The following is a 22,852-nucleotide window of genomic DNA, read 5'->3' as shown; positions in this document are numbered from 1 at the left end:
CGGCTGATGACTGCAAATGGTGCCCGACTAAACTTAGTGCAAATATTATGGGAGACCAGAGAGGCCACATAAAGCTTATTCTCGATCATAACCCCATCTAAAAACACGTTAAAATTGTGCAGCAGCAGGATTCCAGTCAAACCAGTGAGTTTGGCGGTTTTGAGACATCATCTTTCATTGAAAAAAAACCTCTTTTTTTTGGCCTTATGTGTACATTTTGTTCGTTTGGTTTGAAGCATGGAGATCAATGGTTTGAAGCAACAAAAGTGCTCAAAATCTAAAGAAGGGTGCTGAACAACTAACCTGTTGAAGTTTCAGCTCAGCTTCAGCTATTAATTTCGAGAAAAACAACATTCTAGGATCTCGATTTCAAATAAAAAGTTGCTGAATCGTGTTTTGAGTTGCCGGGCTTGAATTCAGCGTGCGAGACACGTTCTCACATATTTTGAATATGGGGGATGTGCCCCCCCCCCCCCCCCCCCCCCCGTTCTCACAAGTCGAAGTTAAGTTTTTAATAAACATTTTAATAATACAGTAATCAGTTCAAATCTCTGCTGTTTTGTCTCCTTTTATTTAGCATTGACAATAAGTCATCACATGCACAGGGCCATCACATTTTACAGTAAAAAGAAAAAAAGAAAAAAAAGATGCGGATCCACAATTCCACATGTGTTCCAAATGGAACAAAAAATGGAGATAAAAATACAGGGTTCTCGACTTTTCAGTACAGTAGAAACGTTATAAGAGCAACAGTATATTCTGAACAAAAAAGTGAAATATATTGTCTTTATAATCTCAAACATTTTTGCTAAAAAAGTCATATTAAATTGGCCAGGAATTGCCTCAGATTGCACCACAGAGCATGCATATTCCAAAAACTTTTAGGAGCCCTTTAAGCCACGCCGTAAGGGCTATGCGCTACGCGTTCGCATTAATTTGGTCCATCCTTTAGAAATTCCAGCACCCCCTGGCAAAAGTTTGTTCCAGCGGGCTTGTCATCATCGAGCTTAATAGCTGCCTGAATGATCGCGCACATCGTTTTCTTCGACAGCGATATCAAATCAACATAAATTATATCCCCACGTGTGGCCTGTTTGCTGTCCCACAAAAGCGACTGCACATTTTGTAAAAGGCTGTCATTTGTGGAACCAAGAGAAGATTGGGCCTATTCCTTTGATAATGTCACGGTGGCGTCATTGATAGCGGCCGGGTTTGTCTCTTTTGATAACTGTATGCAATTAACTAATGGCAATTACGTTGTCAATTCGATTCTCGACACTGCCATACTTTCATGTACTCGTAATCGTATAAATTACACACCTCCCATGATTTGTAATGTATATAACGCCCACAACCTTTGCTTTAAACTGAGCAAAAGTTTGCTCTTTTGAAAGTTTTGTCTTATCACAAAGTTTTGTTTTAGTGCTTCAAACTAAATTCAAAGTGCCACCGAGTTACCTTTTCGCGTGCAAAAAGCTTAGCTTAAAGTTGTGCACAATCCTTATTTGTGGAATTCAAATTTATTGTTTGCGTTTCTATATTCAATTCAATTCAATATTACATTTATTTCCATACTGAACAATAACATAATAGAAAGCAAAATACAATATTGTGGAGGCACAATCCTAATAACATACTAAATATGCGTCTCTGGTGCTCATAAGGGGTCCATGTACAACGAATGTTGCCCAATTCCGTCTTGAAAAAGACTTCATTTGTTTCCCAGCAAGAACCAATCATACTTATGGTTGCAATCGTCATCACCTTAAACTTTAAGCACTCCTGAAAGATTCTGTACTGTGCCTGTTCCATGTCACATAAAATGCATCGATAAACGATGTGTGCTTTAATAGTGCACCCATGGGGTAAGGTTGAAATCTCGCTTGCTTTATCAGGTCGACCGCTTTCTACTTATGAGAAAACTTACGAAGCCGGGTCCCCCACCCCCAAAAAGTCATCTTTGTCTCAGGTTTCGGCTGTATAGCGGCCTATGTTAGGCCGTTATACAGGATATCAAATCCTGTAATACACTGCCATTGATTTGCTCCTGAAATAATTCTGAAATGTTCACATCAGTCTCGAGGTGTATCAGGCAGTATCAATATACGTGCGACTGATTTAATTAACAGGATCGCTCTCAACCAGCACTTTTCTTATCTATTTATTTTTCCTATCATCATTTCTCGTTCCGCTCACGAGTTTCGAACACGACAGCGCGAGCAGCCTGCCGGCTTTTCGACAAGCCCAGATACCGAGCCACACGGACAGAAACCCAGCGGTCAGCAGGAAGGCGTACACGTCCAGCAGGTTTCTCTGGACGAAGTTCAGATCGAGGACTTTTGGTCGCAGGTGTTTCCCGCCAAACCGGGTCACGTGGGCGATCCAGTAGGCCGCCTTGTCAGTGGGAATCAGAAAGTCGTCTCGGAGAATGGCAGACGTTTTCCTCGCATTTTCCCGAAAGCTGCAGTTGTAATAATACAGATGAATTAAAAAAAGGGAAAATGAAAGATCTCAGATGATCTCAATATTCCAAATTCGACAAGGTGGTATTAACAAATTGGGAAATTCCATTGGCCTATATTACATAGCCGCACTTCAACCTCAGTCTCGATCGTTATTGCGCAGGTATACTGCTATGCCATGGGAATAAGGCTGCCTGTATCTTTCGCTCTAACCTACCGGCCTACATCCAAGTACTCTCACCATGGCGAATGGCTTACATGAACAGGCCTAATGTGAAGGAAACGCAAAGAATTGTGGGTAGCCTTCCGCGATGGTCAATGCAGGAAAATTTGTGTGCGCATGTGTCATGCACAGACGCCTATTTGCTGAACCCAGGTCACCATTTTAGCAATTTCTTTCTAATGTTATTAGCACATAGGGCGGTGGATAAAAGATAAACATTTCTACCATCGTTCCCAGGATCTACTTCAACCTCGAGCAGCTACTCCGATTGCCCATGAGCGCCATGATAAAAACACGTGTAGCCGCGTATACGCGGCTAAGATGTTTACGAATTTTTGATAGTGAATTACCTTGGTTCCCGAGTGACACGGGTGACTGCGTGATACAGGGTGTCCTCCGTCATGTCGAACAAATCTAATGAGATGGCGAAACCTTTGTGCACAGCACGGACCATGTTGTCAAACTGGTCCCCAAAAAGTGGGATACCAACAAAAGGTAGGCCAAACCATATAGCTTCGTGCAGTAAACCGGAGCCACCATGGCACAGCACTGCTTTCACTTTCGAATGAGCTATTGAGAAAACAAACAGCGCCACATTATGCCTTTTTTTGAGGGAAAAAAGTTAGGCTGTGGGTACGTATATATGTTTTGACGTATATTGCTGATAATGTGGAAGGTTATAAGGCGAAAGGCGATGACAGAAGCAGGTTGTTGTAACTCTGGACAGCCTTGCAGAGGTCTGCTGCAAAAGAATGAACATGTATTGAAGCAATAACTTCAACCAATATACGGGCAATAGCGCAGCATCCACAATAGCAAGAGAGCAAACAGCAGCAGGCACAGCGCAGCAGTTGAAGCAGCAGCAGCAGCAACAACAAAACAAGTACGCCTGAGAGGTTATCAGGCTTCCAAACTGCTTTGACTTATTTGCACGAAGGTTTTATGTTAGTAAAGGCTATAGAGTGAACGTAAACAACCAGAAACTGGTGCACAGACCCATTATCTTCTTCATTGGCATCCACTCGACGACCTTAGTGTTGTTTCCTATGGGAAGCTGCGACGTGTTACCAGGGAAATGCCACAGCACCCTGTGAGGTAGCATGGCTAACCCCCGAGCGAGCATCTCAGCACGAGCGACTTCCATGTTGATCACGTGAGTACCGAGAGAAAACAGGATCACGCCAGCATCATCCGATCCTTCAAGAAACTCCAGTTGATCCTCCGGTACCTTTGGGGAGAAGACCAAATTATTCGGCACCTTCCCGGTGTGGTATACTACGATTCCTATATGAATATAAACAGGTGATTTTATGCGCGTAAACCATGGAGGTAATCTTCTTCTGTTTGGTCTAATTCCCGCCTCTTTGGGCTTTTAAAGTTGACAATTTATAATTGTGGATGAGAATCCAGTCTATGCATTCATTCGCCGAAGAGCAAATTCGACAGAGAACTATGATTAAGTGCGCAAGTTCGAGCGCGAACTATAGTCAACCATAATAGTTCGACTGACTTCGCTCGAACGATATATGGTTTGACTAAATTTTGGAACCAGTCGCTGGTAACCATTAGCTGCGCGCTTCAGCACAGCGGGGAGCCAGGACCAAGTTGACCATTCGTTTGACTAGAGGCGTTCCCTGCGCGCATGCAGGCGTAATTAAGTTACGTCACGAATCAATGTCGACCGAGGGAGCACCGCTGCCAGTGCAGTACGTGTAGGCTATCCCAGAAAAGCGGGCCCAGACAAATGGATCAGCAGCATATAGGAAGCTAAACAAAATTTGTGTTTTTTTTTCATGCTGTTAGTGTTGTTTTTTGCCTGTGGAAAAATAAACTGAATTTATTAAAAACTTTTAAAGCCATGACTAGAAACACAAGAGCTCCATAAAATCGAAATCTACACTTTTTGCGACATTATCTTGTGCTGGTAAAGACGTTACCTTTATTTCATAACACATTTAATTGTAATGTTCATAAATAAAATCTGATTCTGGTAAACTTCAATATAGCCCCTTGAATAGATGATGTCACTTCTTGTTTGCATGTGCAATGTGTCAGTGTGTGATACAAGTTTGTGGTCTCCCTCTCTACACTAATTTACCCGCACAAGCTAATGCCGCAAAAAACTTCGATTTTATGGAGCTCTCACGTTTCTAGTCGTGGCTTTAACAGTTTTCAATCCATTCAGTTTATTTGTCCACAGGCAATAAACAACATCAACAGCATGCACGAAAAAAACCCAAACAAATTTTGCCTCACTTGAATATTTTGTTTAGATATGGCCGCTGATTTGCCTGGGCCCGCTTTTTCTGGGACACACTATATAAAAAAAAAAATCCCATAGACACCAGTGTTAAATCCTCATACTTCAAAATTCTTTTTAAAATACTCAGAACTCTCACAGACGTTCAGGTTCCACAGAAAAATGATGATTTATATGTTATGTTTCATTTTCTTTTCATTTTTTTGGTGGGTTGACCTTTGACTTTTTTGGAGAAATTCTCACCCAAAGAAGACCACCCCTAAAACGAACTGTTTCCAAAACTGGGAAAGGTAGCCATCATCCCTCCACAAAATGGCTAGGCCAATAGCGCCACTTTCTGACCCAATTGCATCCAAAATGCTCAGAATTGGAAGCCCCAAGTCCAGCCCAGATCAGTGATATAGGCCTTTGTCTTCAAATCCCCAATTCTATGGCTCTCAAAACTCTCTAATATAGAATAATTTGAGTGTATAACTTTTATTCATGAGCTCGGTGGGCGGATTTTGGCCTATTTACTGGGACGTACCCCTAATGGTCATCGCCCGAACTTGCTCTATGATTGGGTGGTCTAGTAGACCATTATAGGCCATCTGGGACCAGCATACCTAGGTTAGTAACATTGCTGGTACCTGCAGCCGCGCACGAGTATCATAATAATAATGCACTGCAGGGAGCCAGGATCCCGCAAGGCATGGCGGGAACCAATATTGACGCAGCAATATCATATCAAGAAGAAACGAGTAGATTGAACAAAATCACGCATGCTTGAACCACGGAGGAAGGAATAGACCAGCGGAGGACGTTATGAAAGCGCATTCTAGAGTTTGCTTACAGACCCCACGCACTCACCTCCCGATCTTCGCTAATGCCAATGGACGAGTGCGCCACGAGAATCACGTTGGGCTGCAATGGGCGCGGAAACTCCAGCACAAAATCGTTGGATATGATCCAGAGTTCTGCCCGTCCCATCAGCTCAAGAGTGGGTGTGTTTGGAGCTATGCCGTGCTTGTCTTGCAGGGCAGAGAAACCCCACCACATATGTAGCGAGTACAAGCCTCCGTATAGCAAGGACATCAACGTGTTGGTCGAGCGCTGGAGCAGCGTCATGTTATCGGTCAGACCTAGCTGGCGTTCTGGAATGTAGGCTGGGTGATTCGGCAGCCCATATCTTCAAGATTATTATAAACATTTACAATTACGGATAAAGGGATATATTTATTTATTTATTAATTACATTTCTTATACCCAGGGTATGTCCAAACAGTTTAAAACTGGTTTCCATTGGGGCCCTGCATACGATTATACACATATGTACAAATATAATGCATTTAATACATTCAACAATGAAATAAAATAAAAGATACGGGATTACTGCATGACTAGGCTTCTCTATGTACCAAACGCCCTCCTACCCAATAAAGCTGGATAACCTCTGACATCTTTGCACTCTCATCCAGTGACATGGGTTAAACTTAAAACTTTCGCGTCAGTGAGCATGAAATGTGAATGTATGGAAGAGATTAAAGCGGCCACCTTCGCCTGATATCAGGCGATCGGCAACAGCGAGGATGAGTGACGATTCAGGCATTTATGAACAGATCATTGCGGAAAAAGAAGATTGCACATAATACTCACAGTAGTTGTAGTTTGGTGGGTTTAACAGCAGTGCATCCGTACAGGACAAATGGGATGTCTAACTTATTGGCAAGTAGGGGATTACACCCAGTCATGTCATCACCAATTAGCATGTCGAATTGTCCCTCTCGTATGGCGTGCATGGCTTCCGCGTCTCCCAACAAATCATCGCACTCGTTGAGTAACAGATTCAGGGGCCGATTACGCCGTCTGTTCCCATCTATCATTCCACGGAGTGTGGCCTTCATGAACCCCGCTAGGCTACCCAGCTCCCCCGTCATGACGCCCACGGAGAACTCTTCGGAGATGGCCTCCCGCTCCTCGGTCGTCAAAGATGATCGGTAGACGATGAAGTTGAAGAGGTAGGCATCACCTTCATGAAGCCACTTGGTACAGCTGCTACTCAGGAGGAAAGTGACGCTGTGTCCCTGTCTTATCAAACCCTTCGCTACATTTATGGTCTGCATGTGATGGCTGCCATCCTCCCCTCCTGTGTAGACCAAAAACTTGAATTTCGGGCGCGAATCCTCTCCGCACTGGCAAACGATCAAGCCAGTGCAACAAAGACCTAACAAAAGCAGTGCACACCCATGACGATCCATCATTCAGCTAAGTGAGCGGTAAAGTGTCTGCAGTTAAGAGTGTATCACACTTCTGGCAGCATACCAACAGGGCATCTACGTTCAATCACCGCAGTGTAGAAATTCAATCATACCGGCATTTTGTTTTAAGGTGTGATCACCGCGATTGCAATGATTGACATTTTTACAGCACTTCTGCTTAACATAATATTTTATTTACCAATATCCGCTAGACTACACTTCTTTTTCCGGGGGGAAAAATGAAGGGGGTCTTTCCCGCTTTTCAGTGGCGCACCCAGGATTTGGCTGGGGGTGTTATCAAATTGTTTTTAGAAGGTTTTTGTTATTGAAAAAAAAAAGTTGCCCACAATTTTTGGCGGCAGAAAATCAATCCTTTTTGGGGGGGGGGGGGGGACTATTTTGACGTTGATGGCGCAATTTACACCCCTATTATATTACCCGAAAATAGGCCACATACATATCACCACGGTCAAATCGTGGGACTAAAAAAAATGACCCCCCCCCAAAAAAAATATTGACTATTATACCTCTTGGGGGCGGGCTCAAGCCCACCCCCACCCCCGGGTGGGCCACTGCCTCTTGTTCGTTTCTTTCTTGTTATTAATATCTACCGAACAGGCGGAGGAAAGGGCTATACTTTTCAGACCTTTAGCACTGATTTAAAAATAAACAGTCGTCTTCACTTCTTTGCTTTAACTTAAGACATACATTGACTTTTATGTCTTAAAGGGAATATACAACATTTGCAAACATCGAAAAATAAAACTACCAAGTTTTTACGAAATACCTTACTAGGATGTTGGTAAATGATAGTCTCAAGCATTTTGTAAAATTATGGCACCTGGTGTGAAGTCTTTTTCAAGAAAATGGTATTTTTGTATACATTTCCAACGGTGGTCGGCCGACCAGCGTTGGAAAAACCTAACTATTCTTGAACTACTGCTCCAAATTAACCATTTTTTCAGTCCAAATTTTGTTTGCTATTGGTTACATGTTTCATGAACGGGTGCAGGCCAGCTAGACTGGTTCCCGTGCCCTACAATTTTCCATCATCTATAAATTGATCCATTTTATCTTTTGTGGAGTCAGGGAACCAGACTACTTAAACATTTGTGTTTTTCTTGGTTTTTCCAACCTTTTCGAACACAAAACTTCAAAAATGTCAGTGTAACAATATTTGATCTATATACTAACCCCTCAAATAGTTCATTTCTGAAAATTACATCGAAAACCAATGATGTACATTCCCTTTAATTGATGACATTCGAAACTAGGGGTGCTCTATTCCACTTTCTATATTTCACAATTCTGGGGAGGGCAATGGGCTGCAGCTTCACCTTCTGGTTTGAATATTGGTAAAATATTGCATGTGGGGGCGTCAACACCTTGGCCCTCAGTGCATCCACTTTGGATTCGACAAAAGTAATACAATGTAAATTAAACACAACGGTAAATCAATACATGTATTCTTGAAAAAAATAATAAGTGCACAGTGTACTGTTATTGTGGCAAAACAAATATAACTACACTGTAATATTAAAGAGGTTGTGGGATGCTCGAAGACATTTCCGTCATTTTTCGGGTATATGTAGCCTAAGGTGCGATGAAATAAAAACGACTATTGTGTCTGTCATAAATTGAGTACAAAAGGTACTTTTTGAGAGCTGGTTTTTCAGGTCCTGTTTCGACCCAAACGTGCAATTTGTGTAAAATTCGTCGTTGGGGGCAGCAAACAAAACATAGAAAATCGTGACGTAATAAACAGGACTCCTGATGCAGCGTAGTATACACGAGTCCTGTTTATTACGTCACGATTTACTATGTTTTGGGTCGAAACAGGACCTGAAAACAGCTCTCAAAAGTACCTTTTGCAATTGTGCCACCGTTTGTACTCATTTCATGACAGACACAATAGTCGTTTTTATTTCATCACACCTTAGGCTACATAACACCTGAAAAATGACGGAAATGTCTTCGAGCATTCCACAACCTCTTTAATACAAGTACACTGTCTACACCACTGTCAAGACACGATTATCTCAAACACTCTCAAACTTGGGTCGATCAGGGTACCAGCAACATTAGTAGGCCATGTCATGTGCAAATCGATAAAAGAAAAGACAATAAAAATGCGGGATTGTTATTTTATTCACATGGTACATTTACGAGTAAACATGATCACTTTATAAATTTTATAACAAACGATACATTTTCTGGATACCATAGAAAAATAAGTTGTACAGCGCGTCCGAAATTACCCTCAACATTTTTTTTCGAAGCTCTAGCGTCGCCGCGGAAACACGTACCGCCATAAAGCTTGGAATATTAAATTTTATCCCTGGTAGGCTAAGTATTGGTGTGATTTTAAAAAGGGTTTTGAAATAATGTGTGTTCAAAAAAAGACATGTCAAAAACAAACGCAACCGATTTCAAGGAAAATCAAGCATGCGCATTTTTAATGTGGAAATGCTTCATCTTGATCATGATATGACGATCTCGTTGCCTTTTTTTTTTGTGTTTCCTTTTCTTTTCGATCCATGTAGACTACACCTTAAATCAATTCACAATATAGTTCTTCGTTTCAAGTTCCCTGTATTTTTAATATAAATCAAATGTGTTTTTTTTTTTGTCATTTCAACAGCTTGTTGACTCGAGTTTGCATCTGATGACGGTACCGCATCATTGATTTCCCTTGAAATCGGTTGAGTTTGTTTTCGACATGCCTTTATTTGAACCCGATTAATAATTTTAAAACTCTTTTAAATATCACATCAATGCTCGCCAGGGATAAAGTTAAGATTCCAAGCTTTAAAATGGTATAAAAATAATGGCGGCGCGTGTTTCCGCGCCGGGCTATAGAGCCTCTCAAAAAAAGTTGCGAGTGTTTTGGGACACGATGTACATGTACAAAACAAAACAAATGAAACTAAAGGTTTAGCGTCTCTGCATAATATCATCCGGTTTCCATTATTTACACAAAAGACGTAAATGTCTAGATAAGTCAGTCAACCATATGACTCTGCGAAATGTAAAGATTTTTTTGTTATATTGAGAATTTAAATGTAAATTGTTATGACACAAAAATTTACCCCCCCCCCCATATTTTGTAACGACTGCCTTTGTCCATTCAAATGCCCTTTTTTCAACGGGCTTACCCCCCCCCCCAATAATTTGTAAAGAGTGCCCTTTTTTTACGAAGCTTTAGTGCATGCCCTTTTTTTTTGAAGTGCCCTTTTCAAAAAAAAAGTGGTGCCCTTTTTTATGGAATCTGCCGTTTGTGTGCCTTTTTCAGAATTGTGCACATGTATCGCCCTGAAAAGCACCATATATTGGCCCTTTGTGTGCATAATTGTCGGTTTTGAACAGCGCCCCCATCGACAGATGGTACCCCCCCCCCCCCACCCGTACTAATTTTTAAAACTGGACTACACTATTGGGTGGCAGTCCCTTGCCCCCCCCCACCACTTATGGTACGAAACAGTCTGTCCAGAAGAGAGATGCCAAAGTTTGTTTAACTCATATTCTGAATGTATTGCATATATATATATACATATATATATTGTGTGTGTTTGGGTAGGGGATGATCATCCCCTCAAGATTTCAACCAATGCGCTTCAGGGTAAAAAAAAAAATGTGCCAGTGGGTTTCTGCACAGCCAAGAGATTCTCCTTGTGGATTTTGGGAGGATAATGGCTTAGCCTAGCCACTATTACTTTATATATGAGCCACTTTTACTTTATATGCGTCTTGATACCTCCTTTAAATTAACTGAGTACATGTACATAGAATGTGCCATTGGTTTCACGCACAGTGCCAAGGGCGGATCCGGGGGGGGGCCAAAGGGGGCCATGGCCCCCCCCCCCCCCAAAACGAAACCAATTTTTTTTTTTTTTATGTAACATCGCAATAAAGGCAGGCAATGAGTACACCACCATCCTTTCCTCAAAAAAACATTGGTCAAAGTGGTCAGAAATTGCCTCAGATCGCACCACAGAGTATCTAGAATCCAAAATTTTTTCGGGGCCCTTAAGCGGGCCCCGAACCCCACGCCGTAATTTTTTGACCCACTTTTTGGGGGGACCAAATTTTTTTTTTGGCCCCCCCCCTAAAATTGTGTTCTGGATCCGCCCTTGCACAGTGCAGGAGTTAGGAAGGTTTTTCCTAATAGATTTTGGAGAATGAAATGGGGAGTTTTAAGGTCAAGGCAGAATGACTGAAATCTGCTCTGGGATGTTGGTTTTTTAGTCATCCAGGACCGAAGCCAGTACCTTGCTGATTACCAAGGCAACCAAGGAGGTGGATGCAAATTGGCATGGGGCAGAGGAGGGGGTGGGAGTGTTTACGTAGGAGGGGGTGGGAGTGTTTACGTTCTCTGTGTTTATGTTGTCTTGGTTGGGGGATAGGGTGGTCATGTGATCGGTGACTGCGTTGGGGTCGGTCATATAGACGGTGCGATTGTTGACAGGCTGGACAGGGCGGTAGGTGTCCGTCAGGGTGATGTTGTCTGCCGCGTTGTGTTTGTTGGCGTACTGTCTACGCAGTGCATTTAGCTGTACACAGAATCGATGAAGTAAGGAAGTGGGGGATAAAAAAAAATGCTTCTCCTTTCAATCTGATAATTACCTGCATATTTTGGCTTTTTGATATCAATTCTTTTTTTTTAAATTTTATTAGTTAATTTTTTTTTGGGGGGGGGGGGGCTGGCAGAGAGTTTATTTTTTTGGGCTTATGATCCTTGCATCTGATTACAGTACATTTGTCATTCCATAAATCTGGGGTCCAAAGTGTGACTTTTTTTGGTGTCCCTGTCACAACCGACCTGTGTAATTTGCCATTCAAGTATCATTAAAGTTGACTTCACATTAATTTTTGTTTGGCAGGTACTTTGCTTTACATAACCACTCTTGGAGATAAAGAATATGTCCCTAATGACAAAATCTTATACATGTCAGATGTAATAGGTACACAGGAATCAACCACATGCATTTTGTCTTTTTTTTCCTGCCAACTGGCTATTTTTTGTCAACTGGTGTTTTTTTAAATTTAATTGTGTGCTCTAACCTAACATACTGTCTGTGGACCTGTGAACAAAAGAGGTCCACAGGATGCTGGAAGCGTGAATGCTTTGTTGACTAATTGCACACATCTACACTAGGTTTTCCCCTCTCTGGAAAACAGGTTTAGACTATTTTGGGGCTATATGTTTATCCGTCGGAAAATGAAGAGGAACACTCAAGGAAATCATTATAACAGAAATTGGGTTGAGAGTGTTCACAGTACAATAAAAGTTTTTTCCTCATTTTTTCTCTCTTAACTTATACACAAATACAAAGGAATGTCCACAGTAAGGCTGTGTGCAGTGTGGGTGGGCCGTCACCATGTTATGGGGAACTTGTTCATTGTTAGGCAAATTAGGACCAAGTTGTGGGGACTTTCTGCTGTCCCCACAGCATCTTTGGTCCCATAGTAGCATGGGACAACTCGTGTGTAGTCCCCACGAAAAAGTGCGTGTGTGTTTGGATTACTTTTTTTCTCCTTAACCTTGCTTTTCTGATCTGACTAGTACCTGCATTTTGTATATTTTCTGCAGAGTGGCTATATTGCTGTCAAGTTGTGTTTTTCCAATTTTTTTTTGTTTTTGAGGCGGCGTTGCTTTTCCGTCCTTGATATGCTGATCTGATTACAGTACCTGCATTTTGTCTATTTCTGCCAAGTGGCTATTTTTTGTCAAGTGGTGTTTTTTTTTAAACGGTGTGTGCTGGCGAGTTTAAGGTGTGAATTGAGGACACACACGTGCAACATCATCTGTGAATCGCGGTCAGAAACCGAATCGAGGACTTCTCAATTGGAAAACGTGTACTAAACCAACGAGAGCTGTTGCGAAAAAGTTAAAGTACAAACAAAGGAGAAGGGAAGAGGAACAAAAGAAAATCCTTGATTTACACCATAAACAAACGTGCTTGTGTGTGTGTCTGTTGGGTTTTTTTTGGGGGGGGGGAGTTGCTTATCCTTGGTACATGTATGCTGATCCAATTGATTTGTACCTGCATTTTGTATCAAGTGGCTATATATTGTCAAGTTCTGATTTTAAGGTTGAACGTTCATTATTATTATTATCTTCTTATTAAACAAAACGAACTAGGTAGAGTGGGAAGAGTGCAAGCACTATAAGTTGCTTTACAGCAACCCCCACACACCTGAAGCGTCAGTGAAGTAAACAAAAACCATCAAGAGACAACCATCAAGATAAAGAACGAGAAATCAAAAACAGGTGTGATCGACTTAAATCTGGACAATAATGAGCAACACTAGATATAATTAAAGGAAACATGCAGTGGAAATTCAGCTCATCTTGTTTTCATGCACGTTACTATGTGTTGCAACAACAAGATCTATACTTGTTTACATTGGAAGTGACAAGAAAGTGGTAATTTTTCAATTTTTGGCAGATCCTTTCATCAATAATAAGAGGGTGCTATGTTGCTTTTGTCACACAAGGTACTCCTTGTCAAAAGTGTATATTACAGTACACAAATTTAGTCCTTCAAAATTACCAACAAAAAACGTTTTGAAGAAATATTGGCCAAAATTGTTCAAACAAGCTGTTGAACATGATAAACAAGTAAAAAGTGGAACTTCCTCAAAGAAAAGGAAGAAAAATCTGATCTATATTTGCACACCATTAAGCTATAGAGACACTACTATTCTGCCTTGATTGACATCATGCTTTGGCTCGTTTTTCATAAGCATAAAAACTAAAAAGTTGAAATTTCTCCCTCTTACTACTACAATTATTAAGGAGGTGGAAAGTCATGGCAAGATAGCTGTTTTAAATGTATTGAAGTCATAAAAATCATGTTGCATGTTTCCTTAAAATGGACCTTAAATGGTCTGTAGTGGGATTTGCCACCTGCAACCCACAGAAACCCGCACTGATGAAAAGTAAAGTTTTCAGACTTGTGAAGAAACAAATTAAACAGGAAGTACAATGTTTTGGCCTACCTGTGCTTCAGAGACCATAATGGGCTCGGTAAAGACGTTCCATGTGACAATCTCGTAGCAAGGGGGCGTGGTCAGGGAGCCACTGTAGCGATAGTATGAGGACAGGTCAGAAGGGAGGAAGTTATTGAAGACAACTGGCATTGAGAGATCCTCTTCTTCTTCTGCAATGAACAAGGATGTCATTGAGGTTCTAGAACTTAAAATCACCGGTTCTAGAAGTAAAGTTCACTACTGTCAAGAGTGTCACCTGCACTTGAATATGTCACCTAGGCTGTATAAACTATAAAGGTGACGTGACCAGTTCTAGAACTAAAGATCACAGGCACTGAGAGATGTATCATAATCGGCAATGTATACATTATAGAATTAAGGATCACAAGTTCTAGAACTAAATATCATTGGAATTGAGAGAGGGTATAGTCATCATCAAGTAATTTGATTAGGTATATAGTATAGAACTAAAGATCACAAGTTCTAGAACTAAATATCACAGGCATTGAGAGAGGCTAGTCATGCATCAGCTGCAATGTACAGTGATGTCATTTGGGTTCTATTATAGAACTAAAGATCCCAAGTTCCAGAACTAATGATCACAGGCATTGAGAGAGGTATAGTCATCATCTGCAATGGACAATGATGTCATTGAGGTTCTATAACTTAAAGATCACAAGTTCTAGAACTAAATATCACAGGCATTGAGAGAGGGTAGTCATCTGCCATGGACAATTATGGCATTTAGGTTCTAAGCCATTAAAAGGCCAACAGTTTCAGAACTAAAGATAACCTGAGTTTTAGAACTAAAGATCACAGGCATTTAGAGAAGATAGTCTGCAATGGGCAATGATGTCATTTAGGTTCTAGAATTAAAGATCATTGGACAGAACGGATACTCATGATCTACAATACAGTGTACAATGATGTCATTTAGGGGTTCTTTTTAATTGAGTCTCAAGTTCAGTCTCCTTTAGAAGCTAATCACTTAATAAATACTGAAACGTCAAGATTTCTATTGAAATTTGAAAACCGCATCAAACATTCTTACCATGAGCAGCCACAATAACAAACGTGTTGGTGTTTACTTGCCCCCTGAGATTACCCATTCAGAGATACTGAGCAACATTTCAAGTTTACTGCAAAACTTACCGTCGAATTGAATCGAAGAAATGACATCAAATAGCTGTGTAAGAGCTGGATTGTCCACTGTTTGAATCTGTGCAGAGGATAAACATTTTGATTCTTTCTGATTTCTATGTTACATTCTCAAAAATACTTTTGCTCTACTAGAATATAAAGGTACTAATGAGCCAACCAACAGCTATTCAACGCAGGCTTAATTGATGAATATTCATGATGGCCATTACACAACTGAATCAACCAATGGCCTCACTGAGGTTCAAATCATGAAACCATATGAGGAGCTCATGAACAATTGATAACCAATGGCCTTACAGTACTGGCTGACATCGCAATTGCCCACAAGGAGAATTTTATGAATATGGCCAAAAAAGAAAAAAAAAATTAGTTCTGCTTCTGATTACATGGCATTCGAAAACTAGGTTAGGTAGGTAGGGTATTTGTGGTTTTTTTGGCCAATTTTTTTTGTGTACGATCGTATGGAGGTGTCTGCGTGTAGTCGAGGGTAAAAGGTAGAAATGTGTGATTTTGGGCGTTTTTTCTAATTTTTCCCATAAAAAAATTGGGGTAGGGGCTGTCAGAACAGGGTAGCTAGGGAAACTGGAAGCAGAACTATTTTTTTTGCCTAAGTAACTACCAAAAAGTAATGCCCCTTCAGTACATATGCAAAAATTTATATAAATAACCTTTCAAACTTTTAGCCAATGAGCAAGTTCAAACAGTGCCGGCAACAAACAAAGTTCTCGAGAAGTAACTCTTCAATGACGAGTGCAAAATATATTTGCAGGGTTTTTTTTATTGTAAAAGGTTTTGAAAAGTGATTTTAAAGAATATTCTTCAGATAAATGGTTATAATGGTAAACAGAACCTGCAATAAACATAATCCAATGATGAACGATGGACTTTAGAGTACTTGACTAGGCATTAAATAAATATTAGGCCCAAAAAACTCAATAGTTCTGCTTCCGGTTACCCTACTTACCCTATCCTGACAGGCCCTACCCTAATTTTTTTTTAAGAATGAGGGAAAAACCCCAAAACCATCAATTACATCTTACCCTTGAATACACACAGACACCTCCATCTGATCAACACAAAAAAAATGCCAAACCCTATATTTGCAAATGCCATAACAGGAAGCAGATTTTATTATATTTTTTTTGGCCTCAGCAGTACCCTTCTAGTTTGGTCATATAGTGACATTGATAAATCACTTTAGTTTCGGCACAGTAGTCCAGAGGTATTTTGAGCCCTCATAAAGGTTCAGTGATACTGATAGAAACGACAATGCCAACAAGCCCGAGGGATATACTCTTTAGAAAACAGTATTGATTGTGCACTCATCCCAGCTGTCATGTCAGGCATTCTTAAGCCCGACATAATTATCAAAAAAGCTGCCCCCACTCTTGAATTGATCCCCCAAAACCCTTTTTGTTTAATAACTGGGTCACATCGGTTGACTGCACACCACTCTGCTACAAATTCTGTGAATAACGAGCTGTTCAATGCTTGTACTTTTTAGCCAAAGGTTGACAAAAAGTTCAAGGATTTTTGGTGAATCTCGGCTTTGTGGAGTAAGAATTTATTACCTTTTTTTCTTTTTCTTTGTGTATAAGACAACAAAAAAAACTGAACGGAACTGACCTCTAAAAAGAATCCCAACACTGTTAGACCATCCTCGTTAAACAAAGCACTGAAGAAATTTGGATAACTTGTGTTGTAGCAAACAATGTGCAACTGTGGAAAAATAGAACAAAATACACAAATTAAACGGAATATCCTTATGTCGAAAAATCCTCCTGCATATCCGACAGCAAAGTTGCTTTGTTTTCTGCAGTTTGTTAACTCTCCTGTAGTTAGACCATTCAAAACACCAGAAAATCTGGGTGCTGGCAAATTGGAGGGAAAAAATGCTGGACCTTTTACAATCCTCCAGAATTTATTGTTATACTGCACTACCACACCTTTCAATTCCTTTCGAAAGGTATTGAAATGCAACTTACTGATTTTGCCCACAGAGTTGCTTCACCTTAGGAAACCTTTTGAAAAGTCCCAAAGTTCCAGCACTATTTTACCTTTCAACACCCTTTGGTGATGCAAATTTAAAATGTTTTGAAAGGTCTGATAATTCTCTTTGCCAAATGCACTGGGCATAGCAGACACTGACCTGTTTGTGCTCCAACTGTTTGGAAAATGTTTGAAAAGTGTTCAACTTCTGACCCTTTTTCAAGCCGAGAACCAGTCTTTGTCAATATATAATGCATGGTATTTTAAATGGTTGCCTGTTTGTGCCCAGCAAATATTTTCAATGCTTGCCAAATTCATATTAACAGTTCCATAAAATTGGACAAAGGTAATAAACCATTTTGGAATTTTAGAGGGAGGAGCTAACTTTATCTAGGACAGGGGTAAATCCCCTACAACTCCAGATGGGGTCATGAAAGTCCTACTGAATCCGACAAAGGAATACAATGACAATGCCTACCTCCCCTGGGTAAGCCTTCCCATCGATGGTGTGTTCAGAGCCTTGGCTGTTCACGCTGCCCCAGTGGAAATGAAACTGAACCGCTTTGTAGGCGGTGGTGCCTAGCCCAGCGCCACTCACATGGTAATCTCCGTCGACACCAACTACAACTACAAAAACATATTAAAAAAAGGGGTTCCAAATCAATAAAAATTTGTTGTTTCTGTGTTGTTGATGGTAGCGCCTGAAACCATGTAGGCCTATCCGACAATTTGACGTTACCGGTAACGCAAATTGAGTGTTTAGCCAGTGGGTACAGCCGCTGGTAATCAGTGGTGCTACAGTGGTGTAGTACCAAAGTACTACATGTATACGAATAAGACTTTACTAGCGCACTCCCGTGAAAAGTGGTCCGGCAACCGTTCTACACAAAACCCCATGCACCATGGGGTTTCGTGCACAAACCTTATAAGTCGGCCGATCACACTCAATTGACTTCGGCAAAACCGCAAGCCTCAAGTCATCATAAAGAATAAGTTAACCGGACCAACTTTCACGAGAGTGTGTTCCTAATGAAACCGGTATTGTGTGCAAACGTATATACGGGTGTGCGCGTTGTGCGTATTGTTCCCAAGCGCTAGCGCTACAGAGTTGGGTTCAAACATTTCATGAAGGGGTAGTTGGAAAAGTGCAAGTAAATTTTCAACTAATTTTGAATTCAAATTGGTATTTAGATTAAATAAATCAGTTATGGCTTAACTTCAAGCAGAATATGTGTGAGAGAGGTGTTATAAAACAAATACTGGCTTTAAATCTTGTGGTGTAGTAAAACTAGCCTCCCTTGGTGAGATCACCGGAGCATTTCCCTCGGCTTTGTCCGGAATATGTTTCATCACCTCGGGAGGCTAGTTTTACAACACCACTCAAAGCAGTCAATATTTGCATACTATTCTCACTGGCATAATGCCAACAACCATGATACTGCAAATTAAGTTGCCTTGATCGCTAAAAAAGAAAACAGCAGATTGGAACCCCTCCCTCGACTCCTCCTCTATAGGTATGCCCCTGGGATGACATTGGTGCAACAAATTCATTGCTACATTTATGGTGATAAGTTCCAAAAAAATTGAGCCTTTCATAGAATGTGTCTACAAGTAAAGTATAGCAAACTTACCAGAATGGCCGTTGTTGGACACCGTCATTGTTGCATTGACTGGTTTGTCGTCTTCCCCAAAACCAACAAAGGTGAAATCACCTAAGTCTTTCTCCTCCACCATGGCCGTTTCGATATTAATCGGTGACTGTTTACTGCCCCCACATGTGTCGTAACTTGCCTCCCAAGTGTCAGGACCTTAAAAAAAAAAATAATGTTAGAAATCAAAGTGAGCACAGAAAAATGACTTGCTAATAGTGGGATTTGAACCTTCGACCTCCAGAGCAACGTACCAATGCTCTACCAGAACATTTTGTTACTTTGTTAATTATCAAATTAGTGGAGCCTTCTCAGTAGTAAATATGGAAATTTGCAATAGCATAAAACCCAAAAGGCACCAAAATACCCTTGAAAATGGCTTAACAAAATTTGAATATAAAGTTCAATGGAACACAAAATGGCAGTTTGAAGGATTGCATAAAAACAATTAAATTGGCCCTTACAAAAACAACTGAGCAGCCAAAATATCATGATGTCATATTGCTTGTTGCTGTTTTTCATGTTTATTATGCAGAGAATAAGTTTCTTAGTGGTTAGCAACATTTTCTAATTGGTAGCGCAATATGACATTGGTCCCTAAAAATAAATTCTTCTTTCTTACCTTTTCCAGAGTCATTCAGGTAATCCCAGCCAGCTGAAAAGAAGAGGGGGGGGGAGTTATAATATAAAAGTACAAAATATATTTTAAAATGTGTTTTTTTTCCCCATAATCACATACTTAGATATATTTACCTTATTTACACATATTTTCTTGAGTACATGCATTATAATAATGCTTATTTCAAATCCTAACTTCTTACACAGTATTTTTGTAAGGAATCGTCTACATGTACATACATGTTGTGAGTTTCCAAAAATGAGTTGTATAAAATTGTGAATAGACTTACCAGCCTGCACATTGGACAGACATGCGACAAGCACACACACCGCAACATAAAAACAAGTGGTTGTTTCCATTTTGTAAACTTCCAAATCTCAGTTTTAATAGAAAATCCAGAGCCTAAAAAAGTTCAACCGCTCTTCAAGTGTACCATAAAGCACTGTGCTTCGTACTGGACGCCCAAGTTGCTGCCAACAAATACATAATATTTCTTTCAAATGCAAAGCAAGGTTTGGACAAAAAAAACCACCCACTGGTTGAAATGAAAGGGAGCAAAAGTTTGCAAATAATAAAAAAAAAAGTGCAAATTCAACTTTGAATGGGAGCTTTGTGGTAACACCATGTGAATGGCATCACATTGTGAGTTGTGTGGTTATGAGAAGAACAATATATGAATTCCTTTGGGGAACTAACCCACCGGGCCGGTTTTTATGTGCAACCTCTATGAGAGAACGCGGCGAAAAAATTATTAAAAACGGGCCTTTTTTCACATCTGTCGCCACCACTTCATTATTCGACAGGGTATACCTTAGATCTCACTACAGTGTGACCCTAACAATATACTCTTTCAGAAAATGAAAGAAAAACTGAATAAAACACCGAGTTTCACTCGCGAATTGATGTTAAACATTGCATTTTCAGTCAAAAATCTCCCTGTTTTGTGTGTAAACCACACGTTCCGCTGAGCCCAAGGTCATCTGGCTGTGCGCTTTGGCCAGTTGACATGGGGTCCTTTTGACCACAAAGGATTTGATATGGTTCAAAGGGATTAAATACAATTAACATTTGCTTTTGCTGTACTTCTCAGAAAAGGATGGATTGGGGGTTAGTATTATTATATAGTGAATATTATTACATTGACTTGTTTGAAGTTTTGAGTTCAAAGATGCTGGAAACACCAAGAAAAACAATCTGTTCTTGTAGTCTGGTTCCCTGACCCCACTTCAGATGAATAGGAACAATTATTGGACATTGGGGAATTGTACTAATTAAGTAACATTTCTTTCTGCCAAGCTTTTCTTTAAAAAAAACCCAATATGTTGGTGTTTCCTTGCTAGTCACGTACTACTCTTTAACCTGTTTTTTTTTAGTTTGTCTGCTCTCTTTGTTTTACTGGCTGGTTCCACTTTATATCACTCATTTCCGTTGACATTCAAGTTGTTTTCACTGAAAATCACCAACACTATTTGTATTATGATCCTTTTTCTTTCTGTTGGCTGTACATTCGTGTTTTATTTTTGTGAACATTTTGCTGGTACCCACTACAATATTTCAGTGGTGCGGGTATCGGCAAGTCTCTTTGATGCAGAAATGGTAATTCATAAATCGTAATATTGCAGACAAGCATGTGATTGTAAAGAATTGATAAGGAAATTTACACAAAAAATTTCATATTGTGGAGAACAGCAGAAACGTAGCTGAACATTTTCGCCTTGAAGAAATGTGTGGGTTTAACTGGCAGACTGGGGCTAAGTTGGCACAATTCAAAGGAAAACTAGGCATTTGAATAGAAAAGGGCAGTATTTACAAAATATGGGGGGGGGGGTACCCTCCCCTCCCCCCTCCCCCCCCCTCCCCCCCTCCCCCCCTCCCCCCCCCCCTCCTCCCCCCTCCCCCCCCCCCTCCCCCCCCCCCTCCCCCCCCCCCTCTCTCCCCCCTCCCCCCCCTCCTCCCCCCTCCCCCCCCTCCCCCCCCCCCCTTGCTGGCTACGCCTATGGTTTCCGGGATGATTATGAAAAAAATCTATAAGTGTGTCATCATGCCTACTCATACATGTACAAGATAATGTCATACTATGTCACATAAAAATACATATCACATTTTGCACAAAGTATGAGATGAGCTAGAAACCAAACCAAACATATTATACCCCTAATTTTTTGATATTTTGTAGAAAGCATGTTGGGGTATAATTTATACCGTCTCAAGGTCACGTGATCCCCAAATTATATTCAAGGTCAAAGTAAAGGTTAAAAGTTTGTAATACTTCAAATTACTCTGACATGAACAGTAAATTGGGATTCCTTATATACCTTTCCAATGCAACCGAGATCAACAAATTGGGCCCACAGGTTATGGAGATCATATAGTCATTTAAAAATTGGCGGCCATGCCCATTTTGGCCAAACACCACAAATTGGCAAAACAAACCGTTAGTCCAATGGCACTCAAACTTAAGATGTCAGCTTTTTCAGCCAAAATTACCCCACATATACTAAATATGAGCAAATTTGAAGGAGTGCACTGGGGTTTAACCCATTGGGTGATTTGACACGGAATGATCCACTCTTGAAATTCCAAGATGGCGGCAGTAATGACATTGGAAAAAATGCGAACATTATAGTCCCAAATTTTCGGACTAGGGTCCATCCAGATTCCTAAGGTTCCAAAATACATAGAGCCTATATAGTTTTGCTAATTCTCAAAACTTTCCAACGAAATTTGAATTAAACAGGCCTAGATTGTGTTAGTGTCAGCGTAGGCCTTGAACACTTCGAAAGATTGGCGCATTTTGTAAAGTTGCGCTCGGCTCAAAGAGATGTCAATGTAGGCATTATGGCCGATATGCCTGCTTACCCGCTTGTGAACCTGACTACCTGAGAAGACTGACACAAGATAGAAAATGCACGAAGTAATTCTGAAGTCCATTTTTTCCCTCAAACAATGACATGAATGACGCCAAAAACTACCCGAATCCTCTCGTCAAAATTTTCAAACCCGCGTGGTCTAACCATGGTCCAACAGTCATAATTTGCAATTTTCTGCGCGCACGTGCGCGGCCTATGGTGCGCCCCCATCGACCAGATAAAAACGAAGCTGCATTTGAAATTAACGACTTAAATTTACAGAAACAGCATAAAAACGGGTTACAAATTAAAATTAATTTCTTTTACAATATATTGCTTGCAGTATATCCCTTTCTTTGATTTTTGTTGTCTTATATTGTGTTCGCTCTTATTTGCATATACCCCCGCGC

The 22,852-nt window shown here is 40.5% G+C and overlaps 2 protein-coding genes across 3 annotated transcripts; both read right to left on the bottom strand.

The window, feature by feature from the left end:
• Positions 1-789: 789 nt before the first annotated feature.
• On the bottom strand, positions 790-7,452 carry LOC119726253 (UDP-glucuronosyltransferase 2C1-like). The gene is made up of 5 exons (XM_038197881.1): positions 6,581-7,452; positions 5,795-6,113; positions 3,682-3,913; positions 3,036-3,255; positions 790-2,461 (listed from the first exon to the last, which is right to left on the bottom strand). Exons 1-5 carry the CDS (start codon positions 7,183-7,185, stop codon positions 2,158-2,160), a joined length of 1,680 nt encoding a protein of 559 aa, XP_038053809.1. The 5' UTR covers positions 7,186-7,452; the 3' UTR covers positions 790-2,157.
• Positions 7,453-11,249: 3,797 nt separating this feature from the next.
• LOC119726252 (carbonic anhydrase 2-like) lies at positions 11,250-22,653 on the bottom strand. 2 transcript variants are annotated; one of them, XM_038197879.1, is made up of 8 exons: positions 19,883-20,048; positions 19,597-19,629; positions 18,957-19,133; positions 17,804-17,952; positions 16,963-17,055; positions 15,328-15,394; positions 14,185-14,345; positions 11,250-11,732 (listed from the first exon to the last, which is right to left on the bottom strand). In XM_038197879.1, exons 1-8 carry the CDS (start codon positions 19,950-19,952, stop codon positions 11,424-11,426), a joined length of 1,059 nt encoding a protein of 352 aa, XP_038053807.1. In that variant the 5' UTR covers positions 19,953-20,048; the 3' UTR covers positions 11,250-11,423. The 2 variants fall into 2 exon arrangements, with proteins under 2 accessions (XP_038053807.1, XP_038053808.1); XM_038197880.1 differs by lacking the exon at positions 19,883-20,048 and adding an exon at positions 22,453-22,653 and having other exon boundaries at positions 11,253-11,732.
• Positions 22,654-22,852: the final 199 nt, after the last annotated feature.

This window comes from Patiria miniata, unplaced genomic scaffold (genome assembly GCF_015706575.1).
Source record: "Patiria miniata isolate m_02_andy unplaced genomic scaffold, ASM1570657v1 HiC_scaffold_2, whole genome shotgun sequence".
NCBI classification, from domain to species: domain Eukaryota; kingdom Metazoa; phylum Echinodermata; class Asteroidea; order Valvatida; family Asterinidae; genus Patiria; species Patiria miniata.
This window is presented reverse-complemented; position numbering and strand designations above follow the sequence as displayed.